The following is a 17,215-nucleotide window of genomic DNA, read 5'->3' as shown; positions in this document are numbered from 1 at the left end:
TACTGAACGGCTGACTCCTGCAGTGTCTCACTGCCCGGATGGTGTTTGCTATCATCCGCTGGAAATCACAACAACAAGCAGTGTTACATGTAGTGGCGTGGCCCTCACAGAACCACTGGGGGGGAGGGGGGGGGGGGGGGTAAACCAGTGGTCACATGTCATATATATGTTGTATTAATGTTCTATGAAGGTTGTTGATACTGAAAACCTAATTCTATTACTACAGCATTCAAGTGGAATGAAGAGTTTATAAGCATCTTATGAATGTGCCTGTGTATACTCACTATCTTCTCAAAGTTGACCATGTTGTCTATGAATGTCTTGTTGCCCTCGTGACTGAAAGTCATGTCTGGGAAGAGAACAGAAAAAGCACAGTTTGAAACAGAGGAGTTCACTTTCTCACCTCGATCTCCGTTTGAAAACGGTTGCCCGTTGCTTGCCTACTGATCGTAACCGGGGCTTACCTTTGAGGAGGAGGGGCATGAAGGGGATGATTGGCGGCTCGATTTTGGTGACGGTCAGCCGGTAGGCCCGGTGGTTCCTGGACGGGTCCTGTTAACACACACACACACACACACACACACACACACACACACACACACACACACACACACACACACACACACACACACACACCACGGTTCAAAAGGTCAATAACTTTATTGTCCACTTAGGGGTCAAAAGGAAATTGTTCTTTGAAGAGCAACTCACCATCATGCTTTCAAATTCAGCGTAGAACTTCTTGAACTTGCTGGGGAGTTTCTGCCAACAGAAAGAGAAAGGTTTAATGGCTTTAGTTTTTAGTGGACGAATAGAGAAGCTGTAATTTGTCAGTAGTTTAACACTATAGTAGTAGTCATGGTTCACCTCCCAGGTCTGGGTGAGTCGGCTGACTGCAGGGTTGCTCATACCCATGATGATGGCAAAGAACGAGTTCAGATTCTTGAACTCCCGGCAGCTGGAGAAAGCAACATCAACAAGTTCAGTGAGAGACTGAAGCAGCGTTTCCGTACCATCAACTCTCCACGAAGCGCGCGCATCTACAGAACGAGTGAGTGTTTGACTGTTTTGCGTGCGCAACACTCACTGAGCAGCGATCTTGATGAACTTCTTGAGCAGCTGAACCCGTTTGCTGAGCTGACCACACAGACACACCTCTGTCACAACCCACAGCTGCACCTGGTTGAACCTGACCACGACCACACAATCCCACGAGGGTCAAATAACACACTGTAACATGTACCAACAACCTGCCTAGGGAAAAAAAATGTCATAGAGGTTACTTCGAAATCATGTTCGATTCAAAATCAGACCTGCGTAAGAAGAGGTCCAGGTTGGCGGTGGTTCTCCTGAAGCTCTGACGGCCAAACGTGTGGTACAACAGCTCATGCTGCAGCAGGGAGGAGACGGGACACATATTATAGAGTTCAGGTGTACAGAAAGAAATAGAGCAGGTTGGTTCTCTTGTCTCAGAAAGGGTGTGTGTGTGTGTGTGTGTGTGTGTGTGTGTGTGTGTGTGTGTGTGTGTGTGTGTCTACCTCGTGCACGCAGCTGAAGAGTTCCCAGTCATAGAGGGTCATCTGGTAGGCCAGGTCTTTAGAACTCATCAGCTCAAAACTGGACATGGACCCCGCTGAGGGCCCCTCCTGGTCTGGGAGAGGGGTCTGACACACACACACACACATTAGGTTATTGTCTACACGACACTATGATGTTAAGCAGGGTTCCCCAACTGGTGGCCCGCAGGCCCGAATTTGGCACGCCGGTGACTTTATTTGACCCCTCAAGTTCTGAGCAAATGATTGTATTTATTGTTGGACATTTAATACTGTTAAAAACACCAGCAAATCAGCGCCAAGTGATGTTCATTTTGTAAATCTTTTCCAAAGTATTCCCACGCATAATAGAGAAGTACTGTATATGTGATCGTATACAAATGTAAGCAAGGATTGAAATTATTATGTTTTAGTCAAATATTACATCTGTTTGGGCTTCTTGCGGTCAATTTGCAGTCTACAAATGATTTGTAATTATGTTCTGGCCAAGTGACCATCCGCTCAAGAATAAAACTTAATTTTTTATTTATTTTTTTAATCGGCCCACGGCTGAATCTAGTTGATGCTCCCTGATGTACAGTATGGTTGTGGCTCAAATACAACATATTGCCATATTTCTAGTCCCCATTCTCTCTCACCAGAGCATTCAGCTGGTCCCTGGGACAGGCGAACATACGCCCGTTGATGCTCAGAGTGGAGAATACGGACACATCATTGGGCTTCAGCATCTGCTTCTCTGTACAGGAGAACACACACGTTGGAATATAAAATGACAGTAATAAATGATACGTATACTGAACAAAAATATTAAACGCAACATGTAAAGTGTTGGTCCCATGTTTCGTGAGCTGGAATAAATGATCCCAGAAATGTTCCATAGATACAAAAAACACATTTCTCTCAAATGCTGTGCAGTAATTTGTTTACATCACAGTTAGTGAGCATTTCTACTTTGCCAGGATAATCAATCCACCTGACAGATGAGGCATATCAAGAATCTGATTAAACAGCATGATCACACAGATTACACAGGTGCACCTTGAGCTGTGGACAGCAACAGGCCACTCTAAAATGTGCAGTTGTGTCACACAACACAATTCCACAGATGTCTCAAGTTTTCAGGGATCGTGCAATTGGCATGGAGGAATGTCCACCAGAGCTGTTGCCAGAGAATGTAATGTTAATTTCTCTACCATAAGCTGCCTCCAACATCGTTTTAGAGAATTTGGCAGTATGTCCAACCTGCCTCACAACCGCAGACCATGTGTCAATCACGCCAGCCCAGGACCTCCACATCCGGCTTCTTCACTTGTGGAATGGTCTGAGTGTTTCTGTCTGTAATAAAGCCCTTTTGTGGGGATTTTTTTTCTTCTGATTGGCCCACTGGCTCCCCAGTGGGTGGGCCTATACCCTCCCAGGCCCACCCATGGCTGCGCCCCAGCCCAGTCATGTGAAATCCATAGATTTGGGCCCAATTTATTTATTTAAATTGACTGATTTCCTTCTATGAACTGTAACTCAGTAAAAAACAATCGCTGAAATTGTTGCATGTTGCATTTATATTTTTTGTTCACTATGAATGAAGTTAGATGTGATTGGCTCCTCACCGCCTGCGGAGCTGAGGTGGACCAATAGTAGGTCATCGTTTGAGGCCAGTTTGTCAGCCACAGCACTGGTCACCTCTCTCCCTGTGGCTGCCACGGCAACCCGGATGGTGGTATAGGTATGGTCACTGCAGTACACCTTCAACAGGACTACACACACACACACACACACACACACGTTTTTAACATGTTTTTAATAAAAATGTGCAGAAAGACGCATTCTTTTACACAAACACACACTCACTTTCGTCACAGTTCCTGATGGGTTGTTTCTTCGCTAGTCTCTCGTCTCCGTTGCTGAACTCTCTAAGAAGGACCTTCTGCTGAAACAGGCCACAGAGATAAAAACGACACATCACACACTTTTACAGACACACACACACACACAGACACCACCAGCAAACATAGTCTGTGTGTACCTTTTTCAATTTGGCCTCTTCTGAACTGAAGAACAGAAACAAGAGAACAGACGTGTATGTATTAATGCATTGTCTTGATATGGATGGGTTTGCCGACGTCACAAAAACAAAGTGCACGCTTCAATGGGGCAGGAACCTGTGTGTTGTCGTGATTGTCGTGATTCCTGGCAACAACGACAAGACGCTGCAACGTGGGGAATCGTAAGTGACTCATTTCAGCTCGTTTCATCTTGTTCTTGATACCATGTCTTGTTTTGAGGTGTTTTGACTGATTTCATGTCAATGCTAATATGGCTAAAACTCGCTAGCTAGCTAACCAACAACTGTCACGATGCATTTGAGACAACACGTGCACATTGTGCAAATGTATTTCATTTTTCAATAAACATTTGGAGACTAAATATCGTTGACATGCTGACAACAATCTAAGCCAACCCCGTCTGTTTTACGCACGCTTCGGTTTTGTTGCTAAACAAACAAGGTTTGGGGTTAGAGGTCAGGGTTTACATACTGTAGTTTGACGACCTTCTCCAAGTCGGGTACAAAGTCTTTCAGAGCTCTGAGGATCCGTGAGTCACTGGACACACTCCCATACAGCTCCTACAGAGAGAAACACACAGACTCAGACAACTCCTCAGGTGTGTGTGTGTGTGTGTGTGTGTGTGTGTGTGTGTGTGTGTGTGTGTGTGGGTGTGTGTGTGTGTGTACCTCCAGGAATGTGAGTGCTGCTTGCTCCTCCTGTAGATGGTGTGCGTGTACTGCCGCCCAGCGCAGGGCCAGATTGAGGACTCGTCTTTTAGAGGTCACAGCGTACTCCAACCTCTCCTGCTCCGAACCCGGGGGAGCCACCGCATGGTAGGTACACACAGGGTTAAAGATATAGCACAACTACAGTGAGTGTACCCACACATTAGAAACACCTTCCTAATATTGAGTTGCACCCCTCTCCCTTTGCCCTCAGAACAGTCTCAATTTTTCGGGGGCATGGAGTCTACAAGGTGCTGAAAGCGTTCCACAGGGATGCTAGCCGTGTTGACTCCAATGCTTGCCACAGCTGTGTTGGCTGGATGTCCTTTGGGTGGTGGACCATTCTTGATACAGACAGGAAACTGTTGAGTGTGAAAAACACAACAGAGTTGCAGTTCTTGACACAAACCGGTGCACCTGGCACCTACTACCATATTTAACTAGGCAAGTTAGTTAAGAACAAATTCTTATTTACAATAACTAACTACACCAGCCAAACCCGGACAACGCTGGGCCAATTGTGCGCCGCCCAATGGCACTCCCAATCACAGCCGGTTGTAATACAGCCTGGATTCGAACCAGGGTGTCTGTAGTGACGCCTCAAGCACTGAGATGCAGCGCCTTAGACCGCTGTGCCACTCGGGTGCCCCGAGACAAAAGGGCAATGTATAACATTACTGTAACATATATGTAGTCTACTGAATATGCCAAGAAGAGAAACGGGAGGGAAAGAGAAACAAGGAGAGGGAGAAAGCGAGAGGAGAGAAGAATGGAGTGAAAGAGAAGAGAGTTGGAAGGAGAAAAAGGATATTGTGCCATGAGCAGCTGGCAGAACTGGCTGTTAGGCATGAAGACACAGTGCATGAGGACAAAGTCATCTACCGCAGGATCTGAGAGGGGGGGAGGGGGGAGAGAAAAAGAGAGAAAGAGAAAAGAGGAAGAAAGGGAATAATATTAGAAAACAGATATTCATTCATATCCACCAACCCATCATCCAGTCCTGTACCGGCTCCTCAACCCTGGCAACTCACAGTGTATCTCTACCTGGTTGTGTGGAAGCTAGGTGTGTGTGTGTACCTGGGTCAGCGTGGTGTGTGTCCATCCTCATGGTCTCCAGGAAGTGGTCTAGGATCTTCTCAGGGGTTCCAGACATCACAGTGTACTTGATGTTTCCCAGAGTAGAGGCTCTGGGACTCTTCTCCAGGACCAGCACAGCCTGCTCATGCTCCTTCAGGCGCACTGTATTCGCCTCCACGTCCTAAAGTCAATGACAGTACGGTCCAGTATTGCACACTGTAGCAAACAGTACAGTCACAGAACAACTAGACCGGACGTATACATCTGGAGCATCCAGTTGGCATTTCCACTCACCACCAAAAAGGTTGATGACTCATTTTCTCATCAATGAAACATTTGATCTCAATTGAGTTTTCTGTTCCCAAAACTGCAAACAGAGTGGACTAAGTTTTGTAGTTTTGTACCCTTTGCCAAAGTCTCAAAACACTTAGTTGTTTAGGAGTGCAAGGGCGCCTTTAGTTATTCCTAATGGAAATATGCAAAACACATAGAACACGCCATGAGGGTCTGACTAGCTCGTGCTTGGCTATGCCCAACGCCTTTCTTGTTCTGCCCACTATGATGAATTTGCTCCCACTGGAAACGACAGGCTGTGGTCTGTCTTGGGTTAGTTTATAAAACAAATATTTGGTACAGTATTAAACTCTACCCTGAGTATCCTGTTGAAGTCTTCCTTGTCCACTCGGAGGAAGTGACAGTTGTCTTCTCTGAGGACGATGGAGGCAGCTCGAGCCGAGTCTGTCACCAGTGCCAGCTTCCCAAAGTCATCTCCCTCGTGCAGGGTACACACCACACCCTGGTGAGAAACACACGCGGTTAAAAAAACAGACGTATCAGACAGCTAGAGAAGTGCTCGCATGAGTGAATATTCTGACCAATCGAACTGTGTGTGTGTGTGTGTGTGTGTAATCTGAGACCCTTAAACTAGTCATTCACTGTGACGACTTATGATGAGCAGAGTCAGTTTCCAAAACTGTGACACAGGTCTCCCCAGGGGTATACAAGCCAGCTGTTGTATGTAGCAGCATTATTGTTGGTCAGAACCAGTTTTCTAAGTATCATCTGGTGTAGGCCCATAAATCATGTGAAAATATTTCCATAGACAAAAATACATGAACACACACAAGTCCTACCTTGCCGTAGATGACCACATTGACAGAGCCCTTCTGGATGATGTACCAGGATGTGCCCTCCTCACCCTGGTTAAACACTGGAAGGAGAAGAGACAACTTAACGTGTGTCCCTAAAACACACACACACACAGTATGGACGTGAGAGCAGGACTTACACACGGTTCCTGCAGTGGCGTGGGACTCAAATATCAGAACGCTGGCCAGCTCCCTCTTCACCTGCAAAATAAATAAAGACAGTTCATTTTAGCATTTGGGACTACTACTATGAGCTCGTCAGAGCAACATGGCTTTGCCGAAATGAAAAGAGTCTAGACTCACAGTGTTGGAGAGGTGGGATAAGGCCTTGATGTGAAGCAGCTCATCATAGATGATCTCCAGATCATCACCTGTCCTCTGACCAGGACTAGAGAGACAGAGAGAGATTTACATTACATTTCAAATTCAATTTATTAGATCAAACGCATGTTTGAGTGTTTAGCGTGTGTGTGTGTGTGTGTGTGTCTGTGTGTGGTACTGACGGTTTGCGGAGGATCATGCGCAGCAGGGCGTCAGGTCCTATCTGGGCAAGGAAGAGGATGGTCTCAGGAAGCTCTTCCTCACTCTCTCTCTTCTCCTCCTCGCTAGGCAACGGGGTGTCCTCCTCCTCGTCGTCAAGGAAACGGTAGAACAGGTACTTGTCCTGGAAACCCAACTCTTGGTCCACTGGGGGGAGGCACACACACACACACACACACACAAACGGTAAGTAAATCACTGACCCAACATAGTGGGAAAGCTGGAAAAAGTCCAAGGGGAGGGAACTAACTTTTTCATCCAATGGGTTTTGAGAAGGAGGTCGAGAAGAGAGGATGTGAGGAGGGAATGCAATTGAGATTCTCCCTATATGTCATGAACTGGTTAAATAACTTTGAAAGTGCTGTGTCCAGCAGAGGGCAGTGTAGTCTCACCGTGGTTCAGTACTCCCTCCTCCAGCAGAGCCTGCCACATCCCTACAGCATGAGAGCGAGTGTGTACACAGGTACTCTGCTGCACCAGCCAGTCTACCAGCTCTGTACCTACACAACACTGCCTGCAAGACAAACACACACACACACACAGCGTGACAATAAAGTAACACAAGCATGCATACTGTACTGTATGTATGCACAAGCACTTAAGGCCACTGCTAACCTAACGTAGCAGGTGTTTACTTTTTTCTTTCTTTAGGGGAAATGTAAGTTTGGTTGAAAATACGGTATCCCTGAAAACCAGAAACATCTGCTTTTTGCCATCACCGGGGGAGGGCGACTGCAGACTAGGTTCTAGCAGAACTAGGTTCTAGCAGAACTCCTAGCAGAACTCGGCAAGGCGTAAGCACACGACTGTGCTCGCATACTCCCTGTGTGTTAACAATAGCTAGCTAGCTGGGCCTTGCTACCAAACATTTTACTTCGGTTTTATTATGCTTTTCGATTAAAAAGTTGTACAGGTCTTTAGGTCAGTTGGTTGGCTTGCTTGCTTGCTTTCTCTGCACGAGTAAGCCTATGCTGCTAGTCTAGCTAGCCAGCCAAGCAGCTGGCACTAACAAACACTTAATTGAAAAATCCCATTCATAGTTCCCACCCTTACAGTTGACCAATCCCCAACGAAGAGGCTTAGACTTCAGCTACCAAACTTCAACTTGCCTCGTGTATTTTTTATGTGCGAGCGAACAATTGGAGAGAAAAAAAAACAGCTGAACACCGAAATGAACAACAAAGGCACAAAATGTTGTTATAATATATGCACGAAGCACAGCGCCATGTTTCGACTAGAATCAGAATGGCGCTGGAAGGTATATTTTGTTGCGCTGACTGACTTTTTTTGTACATATAGCGATCACTAAACTTGATTTAGATGAAGGGGAAGAAGCGAACCTTTACTGTGGGGACAACGTCACCAAATACGTTTCCTAATGAAGCTGGTGACGTATGCTCTCCCCCTTTCGATTTCCCTGACTCCACTGTCCTGTCCACTTGGCAGGGATGTAAAAAGTACTAAGTTGTCATACTTGTGTAAAAGTAAAGATACCTTTAAAAAAATGACTCAAGTAAAATACTTAAGTATGAAAAGTAAATGGAATTGCTAAAATGTACTTAAGTATCAAAAGTAAAATTATAAATTATTTCAAATTCCTTATATTAAGCAAACCAGAGAGCCCAATTTTCTTTTTTTAAGTTAACGGCTAGCCAGGGTCACACTCCAACACTCAGAAATAATTTACAAATGAAGCATTTGTGTTTAGTGAGTCTGCCAGATCAGATGCAGTAGGGATGACCACACTCTTGATAAGTGTGTGAATTGGACAATTCAATGGAACTGGGGCAATAACAATGGAACTGGGGCAATAACCGTTTGGCCCTCTTCTATCAGGAAAAACCTCAATAAACTTCGGTATACTAAATGTATGTGTCGATAGGTGACAACTTGTCATCCCCATTTGTCAATTTACACAGTATCTGTGAGAAAATTATTTAGGTAAATGGCCAATCCTGAAAAGGAAACCACACTTTTTTGACTGGATCATTTCAATGAATCACCACCTCACGTTAATTTCTAAATAACGACAGGGGTTGACTTTCATTTGAATGATAGCTTAACCCTCAAAACCATGAATTCGAGCCACAATGGTCTGAAAATGACAGCTACGTTCCAAGTCCCACTACGGACTGGCGCGGACGACAAAAACACTTGTACTAAACCAAAGATATTGGCCGGTTTTAAGCAATTGATTTTGTAAGATCGCGATGACTATAAACTCTAATACTAACATCACCAATATGGGGTAGAAAGGATGTGTATTTCCTGTCATTCTTGTGTGGTAAAAACATTTGTAATGTAGTAACACGTTCTGTCCACCATAGGGAAATTAGTGTAATTACATAATTAATCTAGACTAAAGCGTCCATAGGGGCTGAAGTTTGACATCCCTACATTCACTTTTGCTTTGTGGCCGTAGTGGGAAAGGGGCTTCTCCCGCCATTCAATTTTGGCTTCTGCATTTTGGCTTCTGCAAGACGAATGCGACCAACTACACTACAACCACGAAGGCAGAAAAGTCAAGTAACGGACATGGAGTTCTGCTGTGACTTCTCCAACGCTGTCACCGAGAGGTTCGCCAGACGAACTGACTTTGTTTCAAAGTAAAGGTAGGCCTAAGTGCATTTTCCTTTACAATTTAAGGGTTAGGCTGCTGTTGAGGGTGAGGCTACTTCCTGAGAATAGAATCCCTTTCAATGCATTTGATTTATTTGTTTTGATGACACTGACGTTTTGAGTCGTTTTTTGGTGCCACCTATCAGATGTAACTGTGGAAACCACATCGATCTATGGCTTGAGCGGAGCTGAGCAGTGTGCCCTTTTCTCGGCTGATATGAGATATACCACCATCAGAGCTATCGCTTGTGTATCTTGGTTACAATGGTATTTACATTTGGTGACCATTTTTGTCAATTTCGGGTTAATAGTCTGTGTTGTTGGAGCTATCTGTTGCCTGGGGAACTTCATCAAGGTTTATTTGAGTAAATCTGGCTTTCATAACAGCCTGTGCTCACCCAGCCACCGACCTTGACCGCACGCCATTGAAACACATGCACACCCACACCTGTATGTCTTGAGGTGGTACTTCCTGTCTCTGATCATGTGGGGTGCTCTGGAGAGGATGGCGTTCCGCATCACCTTCCCCCCTCGCTGCAGCCTCTCTGACTGAACCTAGAGACGTCACACAGGAACACCATACTTCCGTCAGCACTAGCTAGACAGTAACAATCATAGTGAGAGTCTCAGCCTCCAGGTTTGAATCATTTAAAGGATGTGCAGAGAAATCCAGGGGGCTTTCATTTCATGCCCTTGGCAACAAAAGCCCCGCCCATCCCCCTCACATTTACTATATACCCGCTAAGACGTGAATCACAACCACCCAACCTATCGTAACACTCCCAGTTTCCATAGCAACCACACAACTGCTGTCTGCGATGGTGGAGCCATGAATGAAAGGTGAGAAAATAGGAGAAAAACCCAAATCACACCCACACAGAGAGCTACTTCTACCACAGCTCAGAACTACAAAAGAGGGCATCATAATTGGGCAGATGGTACCTTTTGTTCTGTGTACATGAATTACCTTTCATTAGCATAACTACAGAGGTAGCGGTGTGTGTGTGTGTGTGTGTGTGCCTGCGTGTTTGGTTGTGTGAACACTTTTAGAATACACACACACACACACTGCAGCTTAAAGTCTTACACTGTATACAGATTTTAAAAGACAGTAGTTTGGGTTTAGTTGAGCACGATAAGGGATATTACCGTCACGGTATAACATTGACACGGGCCCATCTTACCTTGTTGAGAGACTTGTTCATGAGGCTGAGAGTATTGGAACCTAGACTATCTTTGTCTGCCAGCCCTGAGGGAGAAGGGAGACAGAGTTATCACCATGGTGATATGTGTAATATGCTATCTTTAGATTATACAGTCAACTGCATTGTAGTTACTCACGATCATTGTTGGATCCACTCTCCATGGCTCCATATGGAGGGGCCAGAAGTCCAGCCATACACTGACGGTACTTCTACAACACAACGCACGCAGGATTAGTCATCGTAATCGATAAACACACACACACACACACTCACCTCGTCTGTCTGACCCTCCATTACCATTAATCTGAACAGGGCTCTAGAGCCTTACTCACCACTTCACAAAAACACATGTGTATGTACACGCTGTATGTATATGAATATGTTGTATGTATATGCTGAATGTATATGAATAATGTTGTCTGTTTTATGTTTCGTGTGGAATCCAGGAAGAGTAGCTACCGCCACTGCAACAGCTAATGGGGATCCAAATAAAATGCCAAAAAAGCCACGCTCTGGTCATTAGATCAATATATGACCCTGAGTAGCTCCACCCCCCTTACCCACACATTCCATTAAGGCAGCCCCCCCCCCGATTCAGAGGGGTTGGGTTAAATGCGGAAGACACATTTCAGTTGAAGGCATTCAGTTGTACAACTGACTAGGTATCCCCCCCCCCGCCTTCCCTTTCCCCTTTCGAACGAGCACGCGCACGTACGCCGGCACACACAGCCTACAACCTTCCCTCAAAACAAAGCCCGTTGTCACCTAGGGACCGTTTACATGTGGAACATCTCAAATGACCTAACAAACACACACATGCACGAGGCTGTATTCTAATCAGGGTCAATGAGTACAGCAAGGACAACAGAGTGCAGTGGAGTGTTTAGCAAGTGTGTGTTAGCGCCTAGGGCTGCTGCCGCCATTCATTTTTGTCAGTCGGTAACTGTCATGCAAATAACTGTCGGTCTCGCGGTAATCGCCCGTTAATTAACATAAAACACGTTTAGCATCTCAGGCCTTCCACACATAGACTATAAGCCACTGATGCGGACCTTTGGAACATCTAAACTTTAAAATGTGCAATAAATCCATGTAATATATCCGACACCGTCACAATAAATCCATTATTTATTTTAGGCAGGTCTAAAGAAACAACAACATGATATGAAGAAAAATCTTGCCTATTTCAGTAGAATAGCATAGCATATTCTGTCGTCCTTATGTTAGGCCATGATCTGGCTATGCCATATGGCTGTGGGCTACACTAGTTGATTTAGCAGACAAGATTTGCTTATATTTCCCATGGCATTATTTTACATATGCCAGGTTGGTAGCCTGGTTGTAAAGCAGATTCATGTGCTTAACTTTAAAATATAGCAGCATGAGAAAGCTGGGATCCTCTTTCAAATAGTGGCCAGTCAACACTCAAATACATATTTTTGGTCACACACACATAGCCACCAATCTACAGTTGAAGTCGGAAGTTTACATACACCTTAGCCAAATACATTGAAACTTCGTTTTTCATAATTCCTGAAATTTAAACCTAATATAAATTCCCTGTCTCAGGTCAGTTAGGATCACCACTTTATGAATGTGAAATGTCAGAATAATAGTAGACAGAATAATACATTTCAGCTTTTATTTCTTTCATCACATTCCCAGTGGGTCACTCAATTAGTATTTGGTAGCTTTGCCTTTCAATTGTTTAACTTGGTTCAAACGTTTCGGGTAGCCTTCCACAAGCTTCCATAAGTTGGGTGAATTTTGTCCCATTCCTCCGGACAGAGCTGGTGTAACTGAGTCAGGTTTGTAGACCTTCTGGCTCACACACGCTTTTTCAGTTCTGCCCACAAATGTTCTATAGGATTTGAGGTCAGGGCTTTGTGATGGCCAGTCCAATACCTTGACTTTGTTGTCCTTAAGCCATTTTGCCACAACTTTGGAAGTATGCTTGGGGTCATTGTCCATTTAGAAGAACCATTTGCAACCAAGCTTTAACTTCCTGACTGATGTCTTGAGATGTTGCTTCAATATATCCACATCATTTTATTTTTTCATGAAGCCATCTATTTTGTGAAGTGCACCAGTCCCTCGTGCAGCAAAGCACCCCCACAACATGATGCTGCCACCCCAGTGCTTCACGGTTGGGATGGTGTTCTTCGGCTCGCAAGCCTCCCCATTTTTCCTCCAAACATAACGATGGTCATTATGGTCAAACCGTTCTATTTTTGTTTCATCAGACCAGAGGACATTTTTCCAAAAAGTATGATCTTTGTCCCCATGTGCAGTTGCAAACCGTAGTCTGGCTTTTTTATGGCGGTTTTGGAGCAGTGGCTTTTTCCTTACTGTGCGGCCTTTCAGGTTATGTCAATATAGGACTCGTTTTACTGAGGATATAGATACTTTTGTACCCGTTTCCTCCAGCATCTTCACAAGGTCCTTTGCTGTTGTTCTAGGATTGATTTGCACTTTTCGCACTAAAGTACGTTCATCTCTAGGAGACAGAACGCATCTCCTTCCTGAGCGGTTTGACGGCTGCGTGGTCCCATGGTGTTTATACTTGTGTACTATTGTTTGTATAGATGAACGTGGTACCTTCAGGCATTTGGAAATTGCTCCCAAAGATGAACCAGACTTGGGGAGGTCTACAATTTCTTTTGAGGTCTTGGCTGATTTCTTTTGATTTCCCCATGATGTCAAGCAAAGAGGCACTGAGTTTGAAGGTAGGCCTTGAAATACATTCATAGGTACACCCCCAATTGACTCAAATTATGTCAATTAGCCTATCAGAAGCTTCTAAAGCCATGACATTTTTTTCTGGAATTTTCCAAGCTGTTTAAAGGCACAGTCAACATAGTGTATGTAAACTTCTGACCTACCTCATTTGTGATACTGTGAATTATATGTGAAATAATCTGTCTGTAAACAATTGTTGGAAAAATTACTTTTGTCATGCACACAGTAGATGCCCTAACAGACTTGCCAAAACTATAGATTGATAACAAGAAATTTGTGGAGTGGTTGAAAAATTAGTTTTAATGACTCCAACCTAAGTGTATGTAAACTTCCGACTTCAACTGTATCTATCTATCTCTCTATATCTAAACACACACAGTGTCACGACTTCTGCCGAAGTCAAGGTCTCTCCTTGTTCGGGCGGTGCTCTGCGATCGACGTCACCGGTCTTCTAGCCATCATTGATCCATTTTTCATTTTCCATTGGTTTTGTCTTGTCTTCCTATACACCTGGTTTCAATCCCGTTCATTACCTGTTGTGTATTTAACCCTCTGTTTCCCCTCATGTCTTTGTCGGAGATTGTTTGTTGTTCAGTTTTTGTGTTGTTTGTATTGGTGCGCGACGGGTCCTCGTCCTCCATTTTGTTTTATTATGATTCATTAGTGTTGGAGTTATGTTTTGTTTACAGTCATTAAACAACTACATTTCATTAAGTTTGATTCTCCTGCGCCTTACTTCCCTGCCACCTATACACAAGACTCTGACACACACACACACACACACACACACACACTGCCTTGCGAAAGTATTCGGCCCCCTTGAACTTTGCGACCTTTTGCCACATTTCAGGCTTCAAACATAAAGATATAAAACTGTATTTTTTGTGAAGAATCAACAACAAGTGGGACACAATCATGAAGTGGAACGACATTTAAAACTTTTTTAACAAATCAAAAACTGAAAAATTGGGCGTGCAAAATTATTCAGCCCCCTTAAGGTAATACTTTGTAGCGCCACCTTTTGCTGCGATTACAGCTGTAAGTCGCTTGGGGTATGTCTCTATCAGTTTTGCACATCGAGAGACTGACATTTTTTCCCATTCCTCCTTGCAAAACAGCTCGAGCTCAGTGAGGTTGGATGGAGAGCATTTGTGAACAGCAGTTTTCAGTTCTTTCCACAGATTCTCGATTGGATTCAGGTCTGGACTTTGACTTGGCCATTCTAACACCTGGATATGTTTATTTTTGAACCATTCCATTGTAGATTTTGCTTTATGTTTTGGATCATTGTCTTATTGGAAGACAAATCTCCGTCCCAGTCTCAGGTCTTTTGCAGACTCCATCAGGTTTTCTTCCAGAATGGTCCTGTATTTGGCTCCATCCATCTTCCCATCAATTTTAACCATCTTCCCTGTCCCTGCTGAAGAAAAGCAGGCCCAAACCATGATGCTGCCACCACCATGTTTGACAGTGGGGATGGTGTTCAGCTGTGTTGCTTTTACGCCAAACATAACGTTTTGCATTGTTGCCAAAAAGTTCCATTTTGGTTTCATCTGACCAGAGCACCTTCTTCCACATGTTTGGTGTGTCTCCCAGGTGGCTTGTGGCAAACTTTAAACAACACTTTTTATGGATATCTTTAAGAAATGGCTTTCTTCTTGCCACTCTTCCATAAAGGCCAGATTTGTGCAATATACGACTGATTGTTGTCCTATGGACAGAGTCTCCCACCTCAGCTGTAGATCTCTGCAGTTCATCCAGAGTGATCATGGGCCTCTTGGCTGCATCTCTGATCAGTCTTCTCCTTGTATGAGCTGAAAGTTTAGAGGGACGGCCAGGTCTTGGTAGATTTGCAGTGGTCTGATACTCCTTCCATTTCAATATTATCGCTTGCACAGTGCTCCTTGGGATGTTTAAAGCTTGGGAAATCTTTTTGTATTCAAATCCGGCTTTAAACTTCTTCACAACAGTATCTCGGACCTGCCTGGTGTGTTCCTTGTTCTTCATGATGCTCTCTGCGCTTTTAACGGACCTCTGAGACTATCACAGTGCAGGTGCATTTATACGGAGACTTGATTACACACAGGTGGATTGTATTTATCATCATTAGTCATTTAGGTCAACATTGGATCATTCAGAGATCCTCACTGAACTTCTGGAGAGAGTTTGCTGCACTGAAAGTAAAGGGGCTGAATAATTTTGCACGGCCAATTTTTCAGTTTTTGATTTGTTAAAAAAGTTTGAAATATCCAATAAATGTCGTTCCACTTCATGATTGTGTCCCACTTGTTGTTGATTCTTCACAAAAAAATACAGTTTTATATCTTTATGTTTGAAGCCTGAAATGTGGCAAAAGGTCGCAAAGTTCAAGGGGGCCGAATACTTTCGCAAGGCACTGTACAGTGTGTGCAAATGGCGTGAGGTGGTAAGGCAATAAATAGGCCGGTTAGCAAGTTTGTTGGGGACTAATGACCATCCGCGGCACCAGAGGACAGTTTTGGAGAAGCCTGGCTACTGTGACTCAACGGTCATGTAGAATTTGACTGCGGTCATGACTCGTGGCTGCCGGTGTGGAGGTAAGACGGTCACCGTAACAGCCCTATATCAGCCCAACTCGCTCTTGTGTTCATATCCATATTTCAAGACAAATATTGCAGATTGCTTGATTTCCTTAACCCTGCCTGATTATCCATGTGTGTGTTGCGCAAACTTACAAACGTTCTCCGGTATTATGTCATTCTGAACTCTAACGTCTCTTAAGTCATTACCAGGCAAGCCCATGCCTTCAGGAGTCTGCCAAAACACACACACAGGAAGAGAGGCCCTTTAACATTCAGGAACCTGCTGACACACACACACACCAATCAGCTGATTAATCACATCTGCACCAAAATCATAACAGACTTTACCGGGTGTTTGTATTTTCTATCAAGTCATGAATGAACACACACACACACACACACACACACACACACACACACACACACACACACACACACACACACACACACACACACACACACACACACACACACACACACACACACACACACGACTAAACTCACCCAGGGTCTTCTCTAAGCTCTACGGCTGGGAAGATCTCCTAAGAGGTGCCCACGGCTCCTGTAATCCACATCACACAGGACTACCCCAGAGGTCTCCTCTCACACACACACACTCAGTCCTCTTTGAAACAGCGCTCCAGTTCTTAGCGTCTCTCTAAATGAGCCAAGCGCCCGACCAAGCAGAGGTTGCCACGACAATCACAGCTTTTCAGAGAGCGAGAGAAAGGGGGAGAGTGTGTGTGTGAGAGAGAGAGAGTGTGAGAGAGAGTGTGAGTGTGTGAGAGAGACGGAAGAACGATAGACAGAAAGCATTTGTTTCAGAGAATCCCAAAGAAACCAAAATGTTACTATAATGTAATTATTAGGCAAAGACCATTCAAATCAAATGTATTTGTCACATGTGCCGAATACCTTACCGTGAAATGCTTACTTACAAGCCCTTAGCCAACAACGCAGTTTAAAATAAAACAGAGTTAAGAAAATATTGACCTAATAA

At 44.3% G+C, this 17,215-nt stretch overlaps 1 protein-coding gene across 5 annotated transcripts in view; it reads right to left on the bottom strand.

Annotated features, from left to right (window-relative positions):
- Positions 1–17,215, bottom strand: part of LOC110509209 (rap guanine nucleotide exchange factor 4) — a 40,210-nt gene that overhangs the window by 913 nt on the left and 22,082 nt on the right. For 2 of the 5 annotated variants that reach the window (XM_036967088.1, XM_036967090.1), the window contains exons 5-29: positions 11,052–11,124; positions 10,895–10,959; positions 10,159–10,265; positions 7,484–7,605; positions 7,055–7,238; positions 6,855–6,939; positions 6,692–6,752; positions 6,537–6,613; positions 6,053–6,199; positions 5,404–5,584; positions 5,138–5,216; positions 4,288–4,438; positions 4,091–4,179; positions 3,580–3,604; positions 3,405–3,483; positions 3,164–3,310; positions 2,195–2,292; positions 1,539–1,664; positions 1,314–1,390; positions 1,088–1,189; positions 868–958; positions 712–762; positions 465–552; positions 285–349; positions 4–58 (exon numbers count right to left, since the gene is read on the bottom strand). In XM_036967088.1, the coding sequence (XP_036822983.1) occupies positions 4–58; positions 285–349; positions 465–552; positions 712–762; positions 868–958; positions 1,088–1,189; positions 1,314–1,390; positions 1,539–1,664; positions 2,195–2,292; positions 3,164–3,310; positions 3,405–3,483; positions 3,580–3,604; positions 4,091–4,179; positions 4,288–4,438; positions 5,138–5,216; positions 5,404–5,584; positions 6,053–6,199; positions 6,537–6,613; positions 6,692–6,752; positions 6,855–6,939; positions 7,055–7,238; positions 7,484–7,605; positions 10,159–10,265; positions 10,895–10,959; positions 11,052–11,124 (2,425 nt within the window). Of the gene's footprint in view, positions 1–3; positions 59–284; positions 350–464; positions 553–711; positions 763–867; positions 959–1,087; positions 1,190–1,313; positions 1,391–1,538; positions 1,665–2,194; positions 2,293–3,163; positions 3,311–3,404; positions 3,484–3,579; positions 3,605–4,090; positions 4,180–4,287; positions 4,439–5,137; positions 5,217–5,403; positions 5,585–6,052; positions 6,200–6,536; positions 6,614–6,691; positions 6,753–6,854; positions 6,940–7,054; positions 7,239–7,483; positions 7,606–10,158; positions 10,266–10,894; positions 10,960–11,051; positions 11,125–16,368; positions 16,454–17,215 lie in introns of those variants that run through there. The other 3 variants (XM_036967092.1, XM_036967089.1, XM_036967091.1) reach the window with 3 other exon arrangements.

This window comes from Oncorhynchus mykiss, chromosome 28, assembly GCF_013265735.2.
Source record: "Oncorhynchus mykiss isolate Arlee chromosome 28, USDA_OmykA_1.1, whole genome shotgun sequence".
Taxonomy (NCBI): Eukaryota; Metazoa; Chordata; class Actinopteri; order Salmoniformes; family Salmonidae; genus Oncorhynchus; species Oncorhynchus mykiss.
The sequence above is the reverse complement of the archived record's forward strand: the minus strand, read 5'-3'. Positions and strand labels throughout refer to the sequence as shown.